Source organism: Cebus imitator, unplaced genomic scaffold (assembly GCF_001604975.1).
Source record: "Cebus imitator isolate Cc_AM_T3 unplaced genomic scaffold, Cebus_imitator-1.0 Scaffold71, whole genome shotgun sequence".
NCBI classification, from domain to species: Eukaryota; Metazoa; Chordata; class Mammalia; order Primates; family Cebidae; genus Cebus; species Cebus imitator.
Genome location: NW_016107386.1, coordinates 3,795,164 through 3,807,363, shown reverse-complemented (window position 1 = coordinate 3,807,363; position 12,200 = coordinate 3,795,164). Strand labels below are relative to the sequence as shown.

Below are 12,200 nucleotides of genomic sequence, written 5' to 3'. Positions count from 1 at the left end.
ATTGCACTCCAGCCTGGGTAACAAGAGTGAAACTCCGTCTCAAAAAAAAAAAACAAAAAACAAAAAACAAAAAAAACAGTCTTGCTCTGTCTCCGAGGCATGAGTACGGTAGCACAATCTCGGCTTAGCTCACTGCAACCTCCACCTCCTGAGTCCAAGGGATTCTCGTACCTCAGCCTCCCAAGGAGCTGGTATTACAGGCACGCGCCACCATGCCTGGCTAATTTATTTGCATTTTTAGTGGAGATGGGGTTTCAGCATTTTGACCAGGCTTGTCTTCAACTTCTGGCCTCAAGTTGTAATGCCAAAGTGCTGGGATTACAAGTGTGAGCTACCACACTGGGCTAGAAGTTGTTATTTCAGGACTCCTGTGGTGGCCCAGCTCCTTCACATCACTGCCCCTACTCCATACCTCCTAGAGAGCATGAACCTGCTCCAGCCCAGGCACATGGATGGCCCACAGTTTCGGCCTTTCTTCCCTCTGTAATCCCAGAAGCAAATGCAAAGTCCTAGTTTTCCTAAGGAGTTTTATTGATAGCCACCATGGAAACCCACATGGTCTTACAGAAGAATAATGTCAGGACCCACCACATATTAATTCAAAGATCTCCAAATCCTGAGGTCATTTCCTTGCCTGATTCCCTTCAGGCTCCATTTTAATCTCCTGGTTAAAGCCCCCTCAGTTCCCAGGTTCAGTGAACCAGGAGGCAGCCTCCTGCAGAAGAGCCTTCACAGACTTTGCTCTAGGAGTGCCTCACTCTTAAGTCCTCTGCAACACTGGAATCTCACCATGTGGGAGTCTCCTCTCCTCTAAGCCTTCCTCTTCTCTTTTATAGGGAACCTCTATAAGGGAAAACAAAAAACCCATGGGTGCTAGCAGCAGATCTCGAGATGCACAAAGGATAAGATTCACTAGGAAGAAGGAAGACATCTAGACATTGCTTACTTTCTTGTTTTCTGCCCTTTTTCACAAACTATGGCTATCCAGATGCTTAGGGAGAGTCATTACCCTCCCTCCCTTTATCCTGTGTTATTAACTTTTTTTTTTTTTTTTTTAACAGACAGAGCTAAGTGCACAGGGGGTAAAAGGACCAGTGGAAGATGTTATTTCACAGAGCTATGTGGCGACACATAGAAACACTGAGTCACAAGCCTAAGCATGATGGCCACCACACACAGAACCACTGGCTGAAAAGGCCAGATGCAGGGTGGGGCTCAGCAGCAGCCATGATGGGACCTGTTGTCCTAGAAGTGCAGCGGATGTGGTGGGGGGGGCTCTGGGGAGGCAGAGGGAGAGGGGACTGCTGTTCGATGCTTTAGGCCTCCTCCCTCACCACTCTCCTGCCCACGATGGACTCCCAAGGGGTCTGGAGTCACAGCTGGAGCTGGCTGCAGGTGCTTCCAAAGGGCTTGTTCCTCCTGTTAGAAGAAGAAAGGGACAAGTCATTTGAAGAAATAGTTTGTGTACCACTTTTCTTTTCTCTGTATCTGATTCCAGAGCACTCAGACTGCTACAGACTGTTTGTGTCTCCCAAACTCTTCTGTTGAAATTGTAACCTCCAATATGATAGTATTAGGAGGTGGGGCCTTTGGGAGGTGATTAGATAGTGAGTATGTAGCCCATATGAATGGGTTTAGTGCCCTTATAAAAGAGACTTCCGCCGGGCATGGTGGCTCACGCCTGTAATCCCAGCACTTTGGGAGACCGAGGCAGGTGGATCATCTGAGGTTGGCAGTTCGAGACTAGCCTGGCCAACGTGGAGAAACCCCATCTCTACTAAAAATACAAAATTAGCTGGGCTTGGTGGCACATGCCTATAATTCCAGCTACTCAGGAGACTGAGGCAGGAGAATCACTTGACTCTGTGAGACAGAGGTTGCAGTGAACTGAGATCACGCCATTTCACTCCAACCTGGGCAACAAGAGTAAAACTCTGTCTCAAAAATAAATAAATAAATAAAAATAAAAAATAAAATAGACTTCCCTTACCCCTTCTACCATGAAAGGGCACAGCAAGAAGACAGCTGTCTGTGAATCAGGGAGTGGGCCCTCAACAGATACCAATTCTACTAGCACCTTGATCTTAGACTTCCCAGCCTCCCAAACTATGAGAAACACACTTTTGTTGCTTATAAGCCACCCAGTCTATAATAATTTATTATAGCAGCCCAACCAGCCTGACACAGATCATCTCATAGTGGCCAAGGCAGCCCTCAGGCCAGGGCAAGCAGCTTCCAGGCCTTATCTCCATGACCCATCTCTGCTGATAAATTGACAGCTGTGAACTTGTTTCCCCAGGAGCCTAAAAACATAGGGCTTTCAAAAATGTTCTTGCGCCACCCACTGAGTGGAAAAGACAGCAGAGTTCAGCTGATGAGGAACTAGGAGGACCAGGTGAAGGGCCACTCACCACACCTGGAGAGGGAGCCAGCCACCCCTTCCTCTCCAGCATTTTCAGCTTGGAGCCTACAGCATCAACCTGGGACACGACTCCTTCCAGGACAGTCTCCAGCTGCAGAACTCTCCTTGTGAGCCTGCGTAGGGTTTGAGAGAGACGAATGGAGCAGAAATATGTGTTTGGAGGCTGGGCATCTAAAGAGGCACGGTTCACAGAAGGGCATGTGTCTGGATTGGAACAAAGAAGAGAAGACCCAGCCTTGTAGGCAGAATTAAAGGGGAGCAGAGGTTCTCCTTGGGGTAGGACAGAGAATTGGAAAGTTGTGGGAAAAAGTACAAGATAGGATATCATAATAGAAGTGTTGTCAGCCTTGAGCCAGCCCTTCTTGGCTGCACATACATGTAGAATTCTTCTTCTGAAATCCAGCCTCCTGCTCTGGCAGCCTCTGCGCCCAACTCGCCTTGTGGGCTGCTCACGATGGATCGGCCCAGGTTCTCAATCTCAGTGTTGAGGGCCACCTGCTCAGGAAGTCAGACGTTAGAGGAGAGGAGATAACTCTGGGAAGCCATCAGCTCCTGTTCTATCACCCCGCTTTACCAGGATCTCAGAACCAAGCCTCGGGTTCTAGTTCTTGCTATTCCCCTTCCCTCCCAGACTCTGGAGACAATAGGGTCAGGGTGGTGGTGCTGAACCAACCTCCAGAGGAGAGTCACCTCTCAAAGAAAACACAAGATCCTTGAAGCCTTGGCAGATGAGGTGTTCACTAGATGCCAACTCATTTTAGCAGAGGAGGAACACTACCAGCATTCTTGGCACTTTCTAGGCTGTTGTCACCCTGTCTTTGACTTTTTTTGGTCTACACTGGATAGGGATGGAGCAGGTGGAGTAGTGACAGCCAGGAACCCAAGTTTGAAAATTCCCAGGAGAGGGCAAATCCTCCGAGGGAATTATCAGGGATTCTTAGGCAATGGGTCATTTTTCCCTAAGCCTGTGTTTTAGAGCATGGTTCTCAACCTTGGCTATATATTGGAATCACCTAGGGAGTTTTAAAAAGTACCGATGTCTGGCTTCATACCAGAGACTGTGGTTTAATTGGTCTAGAGTGTGTGTCCTGAGTATGAAGATTTTTAAAGGCCCCCCCAGGGTATTCTAACATGCAGCAGTTTGAGAACTACGATTCTAGAGAGTTCTTTACCATCTGTCTATGGGAGAGTTTTCAGGTTGGGTTTGTGTTCTAGATGTGTTGGGGAAAGGGAGAAGGGGGAAGGGGAAGGTGACCTATTTCCTTACACTGCCTCTCCACCCATTAGTCCGGCTCACCCTCTCTTCCTCCAGGTCCCGTCGCATTTGTTCCTGTTCCTTCTCATCCAGAATACGATTCCCATCTCTGTCAAACTTGGTGAAGGTGGCCGTGAGTTCAGTGATTTCATGCTCTGCGTGTCCCAGTCTGAGGAAAACAGGATGATGAAATGATTTCTGCCCAGCTGTGGCTGTGACCTCTCAATTATGGACTTCCTCACTCTTTTGCTTGACTCTGGCAAAAGTTCTGCTTTCTGGGAAAGAAGTTTCTCCAAAGTCTAGCAATCTTACTCCCAATAAAACACTTGGTTCTATTTCTTCTTCCTTTCCTGACTCCTGCTCACTAAGTTCATGGCCTCATGACCTCCTATAGGGATTATTGCAAAATCTATTTGCCTCTAAATAACCTGCTATCCCCCAGCTTCCCCTTCACTCCCTATCCCTGAAATCCATCCTCCATAACACAACTAGAGTAATTAACCTTTCTAATATGCAGGTCTAAATATGTCCCTTCTTGAAATCCCTTCTGGTACCCTATTCTTTGGACAGAGTGGTAGTGTGGCCTTTCCCAGTGCAGCCCTTGCCTGTTTCTCTGACCTCATCTCCTGCTATGACCACCCCTACCCCCACCCTTTTATTTAATACCTTAGCAATGCTCAACTACTTATTCCTCCTGTGTATGGTGCTTGGTTTCAGACCTCAATGCCTTTGTATGTGCTTTTATCTCTTCTTGGAACAACTTTCCTCTGCTTGTCCACTTGTAAGCAATTCATCCCCCAATACCCTATTTAGACATTACCTCTCCCAAGAAGCCTTCTCTTAAGCTTAGAGATAGAATTAATCACCCTCTACTCCTAGTCACTTCTGTTGAGTTTATTCTGTGATTCAGATTATTTGCTTATAGGTCTATGAGCTCTTAGAAAAGAAAGACTTTGTCTCATTTAATTATATTGTCTCCTGATCCCAGCACTTTGGGTTGCTGAGGCGAGTAGATCACTTGAGGTCAGGAATCTGAGACCAGCCTGGCCAACATGGAAAAATCACATCTTTACTAAAAATACAAACATTAGCTGGGCGTGGTGGCACATGACTGTAGTCCCAGCTACTCAGGAAGCTGAGGCATGAGAATCGCTTGACCCGGGGAAGCTGAGGTTGTAGCGAGCTGAGGTTGTACCACTGCACTCTAGCCTAGGCAACAGGCAAGACTCTGTCTCAAAAGAAAAAATGTTGTCTATTACTCAGTGCCTGGTACCGAGTAATAGACAAACATATTAATACACATTGAACAAATACGTTGTGAGCACCACAGCTGGTGCTCACAACGTATTTGTTCAATGTGTATTAATATGTTTGGGAATCAGGGAGTGAATGGTTAAAGGAACAGATAAATGTTTGTGGGGAAGCAAAGAACAAAAATCAGAGTTTTGTGGGAGTGGTGTGTGCATTCAATGATTCGGGAATTATTACATTGGTTCCTAAGAGTCATTCAATAAGATCCAGGATGTTATAGACCACTGTCAGAGACCTTTAAACCAAGGGCACAGTTCTGAAGGTCAGGAGCAAAGACCTACAGGCAAATATCAGAAGCCTGCAAGTCAAGATCAGAGGCCCCTAAACTAAGACCAAAGGCTTATAGGCAAATGAAGTATGGTTGAGGGTCGAAGGCTTAAAGACTGGTATTAGAGAAGGTTGGGTGTCTGGCTGCTTACTCCCTTAAGGTGCTGGTGAAATCCTCAAACTGGATTTCCTGCTCTCCACCCTGCAGGACCTTCTGCACATCTGAAACCCTCTCCTTCCTCAGACGCAGTCTTAGTAGGGTCTTGTTGTAGCCCTGAAAGAGAAAGGAAACAGACAAGTTCTCACAGGCTGCTCACTTATCCCTGGCCGCCAGCCCCACCCAGGCTTCCAAGGATAAATTGAAGGCACAGAAGGGCATAGGCACCTCAACCAGTCAGGAACAGACCAGGACACAGAGCCTTAGATTGGGGCACTGATGCAAATGTGCAGCTCAAGGAGACTGAGCAGTCACCTGTTTCAGGAGGTCAGAAAGTTGTAGCTCATCCTTCTGTCCAGCCAGCTCCTCCTTGACCTCTGAATATGTGTCATTGATGATGGCCAGGAACATGTTCTGGAGAATAAAGTGGGGACCTGGATCCTCACCCCCAGACCTACTGGAAGGATTGAGCCCACTGACCCCACTAATGTCCAAGACACATGTTCCAGAGGGGCCAGTGATCTCATTCCCAGCTCTGCATCCCACTAATTCCTGCTTCTCAAGGTCCCCAGAGCCCACCCAATATAAGGGCCCACCAATCATTGAAACTAGAAGCTTTTCAGGGTAAGAGTCCAATTGTGTTCTCTTTACCATCTATCCCCCAATCCATATCTGCATCTCCATCCATTGATCAAATAAAGAAAACTGCTGGTCTTGTTAGTGAGTATTAAATCCAAGAGCAGGGCACAGTGGCCTACACCTGTAATCTTTGGGATCTGAGGCAGGCAGATTGCTTGAGTCCAGGAGTTCAAGCTCAACCGGGGCAACATAGCAAAACCCTGTCTCTTCAAAAATACAAAAATTAGCTGGGTGTCGTGGCTCCTGACCATGCCAGTGGTCCTATCTACACAGGAAGCTGAGGTAGGAGGATACTTTGAGCTCAGGACGGGGAGGTTGCAGTGAGCTGAGATTGCACCACTGCACTCCTGCCTGGGTGACAGAGTGAGACTCTGTCTAAAATATATAAGTAAATAAATAAATAAAATCCAGATTTTTCATGGTTGGCAGGGAGAGAGAGCTACTAAGTAGTGGCAGTAGAAATCAGCATGAGATCCCCAGAGGAAGGGGAGTCTTGGAGGACAGTCATAGAAGCTTCCAGATGCAGCGAATGCTCCTCATGAGGCACTTTTCTCCCCATTTCCATCCTTGGAGAATGAGGGTTTGATTTTACTGAGGGAGTCTGCAGGTTCCCTTGTACTCTGCAAACCTGCAAACTGACCGTGCTGGCTATACTACAGTAACCAGCTCTCAGAAGATGCAGACATATGCCCCCACCCACTCTCCATCCCTGATTTGAGAAACTTGTCAGTCCTGAGTGAGGGACATACTGGGACCAAAACTCCACCCTGCAGGCTCTCTACATCCCCACCCCTCAGAGAGAACCTCACCAGGAGCACGAAGAAGACGAAGAAGACATAGGTGACAAAGTAGGCAGGTCCCAGGATGCGGTTGGCATTGTCGATAGCATTGTAGTCAAAGTCCCCGAGGATTATGCGGAACTGAGTAAAACTGAGAGACCGGGTCTGGGATTCACCCAGAGCCTCATAAACACCCCCATCCCGCTTTCCTAACCACAGACAGACCCCTTGCCACACATCTACCCCGATCTGATGGAGACAGGGCAGGGCACATAGATTATTTGAGCACACACAGCAGGGCTTCTGGAGACTCTCACACAGATACTTTAAATGCAGACGCACCCACATGCATGTACCCATCTTCTCCAAGGATACATACATCCATGGAGCTGGAGGGTGGGGGCCAGGGAGGAATGAAGGGGACAGGACACATACATGCACTTGATGAAAGTGCTAAAGTTTTCCACTTGGGTCCCGAAAAGCAGGTAGCCGAGTTGGGCATAGGCGAAGAAAACAATGAAGAACATGACGGCGAAGCCCAGGATGTCCTTGGCACAGCGGGCCAGCGTGGAGGAGAGCTGGGTCATGGTTTTGTTGAAGCTGATATACTTGAATATCTGGAAGGGCCATGTTGAACCAAGGGATGAAGAAGGAAAAGGGAAAAGCATTGAAAAGTCCACACCAAGGGCCTATGAAGGCCACAGGAGTTGCCAAGCCAAAGAAAATGAGACATATATTGAAGAAGGGAGAATGATATAAAAATTAGCCAGGTGTGGTGGCACGCGCCTGTAATTCCAGCTACTAGGGAGGCTGAGGCATAAGAATCACTTGAACCTGGGAGGCAGAGGTTGCAGTGAGCTGAGATTACATCGCTGCACTCCAGTCTGGGCAACAGAGTAAGGAAAAAAAAAAAAAAAAAAAAAAAAGGCCAGGCATGGTGGCTTACTCCTGTAATCCCAGTACTTTTGGAGTCCAAGGTGGGTGGATCGCTTGAAGTCAGGAGTTCAAGACCAGCCTTGCCAACATGGTGAAAACCCATCTCTATCAAAAATACAAAAGATTAGCCAGGTGTGGTGGCGCATGCCTGTGATCCCAGCTACTCAGGAGGCTGAGGCAGGAGAATTGCTTGAACCTGAGAGGCAGAGGTTGCAGTGAGCTGAGATCATGCCATTGTACTCCAGCCATGGTGATTGAGACCTCCTCTTAAAAAAATAGACGGGTTCGGTGGCTCATGCCTGTAATCCCAGCGCTTTGAGAGGCTGAGGTGGGCGGATCACTTGAGGTCAGGAGTTTGAGACCAGCCTGGCCAACATGGTAAAACCCCATCTCTACTAAAAATACAAAAATTAGCTGGGCATAGTGTTGAGCACCTATAGTCCCAGCTACTCAGGAAGCTGAGGCAGAAGAATTACTTGAACCCAGGAGGTGGAGGTTGCAGTGAGCTGAGATCACGCCACTGCACACTCCAGCGTGGGAGACTCCTCAAATAAAAAAAAGAAAAGAAGAGGAAGAAAAAGAAGGGAGAACGAGCACCTTGAAGCAAAGCTGGGTGCGGGGAGTCCCAGGTACCTTGATCCAGGCGAAGAAGAGGTTGACAGCATTCATGTTGTTGTACTGTGTCTGCCAGAAGGCGAGGAACTCAAAGTCTGCATACGTGTTTGGCTGCTGCAGGAGCTTTCCCATCAGCCGATTCACCTCGAGCGTTCGGAATATGTGGAAGCCCACAGCCACAATGGAGAGCTGTCACACAGGGTGATGGGGGTGTCAGAGAAGGCAAGGGGATCTCAAGGGAAGTTCCAAGATAAAGTCCCAAGGGAGAGCCAGGGTAGGTAAGACAGGTGGGAAAAAAGCCTTCCCTGCTGAGTCGTTCACTGTCTCAGGTTCAAATGGAACTGGGTAGGATGACTGGGGAGCATCTTAAGTGTTCTAAAGCCCGAGAGAAGGCTTTGGGGCTAGTGGTAAATATTAATATATAGATTGTAAAGGGCCATAGGGAACTGGAACCAGTCATTTCCTTCCATTCCCACCACTTCCAGCTTTGGTCCTGTTAATAAGAGGGAGATGAAGATGATGGAGCAGAATATTTGAAGAGAAAATAAAAGGCAAGGCCGGGCGCGGTGGCTCAAGCCTGTAATCCCAGCACTTTGGGAGGCTGAGGCAGGTGGATCACAAGGTCAAGAGATCGAGACCATCCTGGTCAACATGGTGAAACCCCGTCTCTACTAAAACTACAAAAAATTAGCTGGGCATGGTGGCGCGTGCCTGTAATCCCAGCTACTCAGGAGGCTGAGGCAGGAGAATTGCTTGAACCCAGGAGGCGGAGGTTGCGGTGAGCCGAGATCGCGCCATTGCACTCCAGCCTGGGTAACAAGAGCGAAACTCCGTCAAAAAAAAAAAAAAAGAAAATAAAATAAAAGGCAAATCTTTCCACACAACAGGTCATAAAGACAAAAAAAGACAAGAGATGAACAGAATACAGTACTTTTCTTTTTTTTTTTTTTTGAGATGGAGTTTTGCTCTTGTTGTCCTGGCTAGAGTGTAATGGCAAGATCTTGGCTCACCTCAACCTCCACCTCCCAGGTTCAAGCGATTCTCCTGCCTCAGCCTCCCAAGTAGCTGTAATTACAGGCATGTACTACCATGCCTGGCTAATTTTGTATTTTTAGTAGAGACCAGCTTTCTCCATGTTGGTCAGGCTGGTCTTGAACTCCCAACCTCAGGTGATCTGCCCGCCTCGGTCTCCCAAAGTGCTGGGATTACAGGCATGAGCCACTGTGCCTAGCCAGTACATTTTTTTTTTTTTTTAAAAAGAGCAGGGCTCAGATGACAGGTGAGGAGGAGAGGAGGTGTGAGAGACAGGGTTCCCAAGGGCTGAGAGAGGAGAATATCTCCCTTTCACTTAGGGAGCTGCTAAACGATGATTGGACTGAAAGTCAGAAGGAGGGCTTAGGGCTCCAAAAGGAAGAACTTGGAGGCCCTATCAGGGTGGATCCTCCTCCTCCTCCCAGAATGCCCCAAGTCCAAGATATCTGTCCCTCACCAAGATGACCACCAGGTCCAGGATGTTCCAGATGCTTCTGAGGTAGTGAAGCCGGTGAATGTGGAGCTCCAGGATCTCTTCCACCACATAGTAGAAGATGAAGACGCAGAAGACGACCTCACAGCCAACGATAAAGAAGTCCCAGTTGCTGACATAGCGGATCAGCTTGACAGTGCGGATTTGCCAGGATGGGATGGCACCTCCTGTAGCTGGAAACTCCACCACCAGCCTATGGGGTGAGAGGGAGATGTCTAGTGGAGCCTGGGCTGGGACAACTCCTCCCACTTCCTCTCCTCTCCACCCCCATCACAGGGTATGAGTTTAAGCAAGGGTCTTATTCACGAGAGATTGGAACCAGGAGCCATGGACAGAGGGATGAAGTAGGGAAAGGGGGCTGACCTCAGAACACAGAAAAGATTGATGTTGGCATTGTAGACTGAGAAGTCGATGAACACCACCCGAGTGCCCCTGTCCAGCCACAGCCCCTCCTGAAGATCCCGGAGAGCCTCTGCACTGGCCTGTCGGGATCCTGGAAGGTCCAGGTAGTAGCCACCTCCGCTGTAGCTTGTGAGCCTGCCCCAGTGGGAGGAGCCCCCCAGCTCATCCTGCGAGTGGTATGTCCACCTGCCACAGAAAATGCCAGCTGAGCCAGCCCAAAAGTTCATCTCCCACGGCAATGACAATGCTTTATCATTGTCTGGGCTTTATAGGTTTACATATTGTGTGTGTGTGTGTGTGTGTGTGTGTGTGTGTGTGTGTGTGTGTATGTGTGTAACCCATTAACTCAGCCTGACCCTTTGACTCAGTCTGATCTCTGACTGACCTGATTTCCAAATGTATTGTCTACTATTCTGTTTGACTAACAACCATTTGAGAAGAGATGGTGAATATTATCCACATTTTGCAGAAGAGGAAACTGTGAAAGAGATTTCTGAGATAATCCAGCTATAAATGACAGAACTGAAACTCAAATGTGAATCTGATTTTTCACTATGTCACTCAACAATTTGGATGACAAAGCTAAACCCCACTTTTGGGCCAACCTGAATAATCCCCCTGAGGGAAGCAGCTGGACCAGAATTTAAAAATCCTTCCAGCTCTGTGATTGCACCTCAGGCTCCTTCACCTCATGTTTCTCCATTCTATCCACTAAACCTTCTATCCTGGGTGATTATTTCCTCCCCTTTCTGTCCTGTCCTGTCCACCCTTTTCCCCTTCTTCCCTAATTCGTCATCCATCCTTGACCCCTTGCTGCTCCACGTATCAATCTCAAAGGGTTGAGCTCTTCAATTTCACCCATTCTCTATACCCCTAACCAACTTCTAGGCAGGAAAGGAAGCTTTCTCTGGAAGGACTATACGCAAGGTAGGACAAGTGTGACTATGACCTCTTGTGGGAACAAGTCCGGAGGCTATGGTTGTGTTTGCTAACCGACCTTCTCTGTTCCTGAGTGACACAGACCAAGATCCCCAAACAGTCATAGCTGGGACTCAGGGATATGGCCCCTAAAGTCCCCTAAAGTGTTCTCAGGGCTCTTTAAGCCTCAGTGGAAGTGGTTCCCACACCTTGGAATGTTATCAACTTTAGAGGGGCAAGCACTGTGATATTGGTAGGACAGGCTCACTCACGCTGTGCCATTGAGGGGCCCAAAGGGGAGTTGTTCTTCTTTGTCTGGAGAGTAGACATCATAGCAGCTCAGAATGTCCTCCCGGAAGTCTTCATGCACCACACAGGAGTCATTGCGGACCTTCAGCTGTCGCAGCCTCGGGACCCCCAGCAGCAGGTTCTCATAGTAGATGAAGGAGTGGGAGCCATGGCCCAAGCTCTGGTTGTTGTACCATTTGGTCCAATATAAACTGTCCAGTAGTGGGCCCTGGGCAAACTGAACCACAAGCTGGCTCGAACCTGACCCAGCCTCCTCCTGGCCCCCTACCCTTAGGAGGACCTTTGCCCTCATCCTCTGACTCCCCAGCTTGTCTCCAGTCTGCTTTTTAAAAAATTATTATTTTTTTAATATTTTGGGGACAGAATCTCACCCTGTCACCCAGGCTGGAATGCAGTGGCACAATTTCGGCTCAATGCAACCTCTGCCTCCCAGGTTCAAGTGATTATTGTGCCTCAGCCTCCTAAGTAGCTGGGATTTCAGGTGTGCATCACTATGCCTGGCTAATTTTTGTATTTTTGTGTTTTTAGTAGAGATGGGGTTTCACCGTGTTGCCCAGGCTGGTCTTAAACTCCTGACCTCAGGTGATTTGCCCACCTTGGCCTCCCAAAGCACTGGGATTACAAGTGTGAGCCACTGAGCCTGGCCTGCTTTTTTTTTTTTTTTT

At 48.2% G+C, this 12,200-nt stretch overlaps 1 protein-coding gene across 3 annotated transcripts in view; it reads right to left on the bottom strand.

Moving 5' to 3' along the window:
• Nucleotides 1–511: 511 nt before the first annotated feature.
• The window catches only part of PKD2L1 (polycystin 2 like 1, transient receptor potential cation channel), a 45,560-nt gene continuing 33,871 nt past the window's right edge, over nucleotides 512–12,200 (bottom strand). For 2 of the 3 annotated variants that reach the window (XM_017531256.2, XM_017531257.2), the window contains exons 4-16: nucleotides 11,499–11,752; nucleotides 10,270–10,494; nucleotides 9,871–10,099; nucleotides 8,400–8,570; nucleotides 7,266–7,447; nucleotides 6,861–6,981; nucleotides 5,728–5,826; nucleotides 5,408–5,529; nucleotides 3,720–3,846; nucleotides 2,799–2,917; nucleotides 2,412–2,535; nucleotides 1,335–1,419; nucleotides 761–843 (exon numbers count right to left, since the gene is read on the bottom strand). In XM_017531256.2, coding sequence (XP_017386745.1) covers nucleotides 761–843; nucleotides 1,335–1,419; nucleotides 2,412–2,535; nucleotides 2,799–2,917; nucleotides 3,720–3,846; nucleotides 5,408–5,529; nucleotides 5,728–5,826; nucleotides 6,861–6,981; nucleotides 7,266–7,447; nucleotides 8,400–8,570; nucleotides 9,871–10,099; nucleotides 10,270–10,494; nucleotides 11,499–11,752 — 1,941 coding nt within the window. Of the gene's footprint in view, nucleotides 1,420–2,411; nucleotides 2,536–2,798; nucleotides 2,918–3,719; nucleotides 3,847–5,407; nucleotides 5,530–5,727; nucleotides 5,827–6,860; nucleotides 6,982–7,265; nucleotides 7,448–8,399; nucleotides 8,571–9,870; nucleotides 10,100–10,269; nucleotides 10,495–11,498; nucleotides 11,753–12,200 lie in introns of all 3 variants that reach the window. The other variant, XM_037739531.1, reaches the window with a different exon arrangement.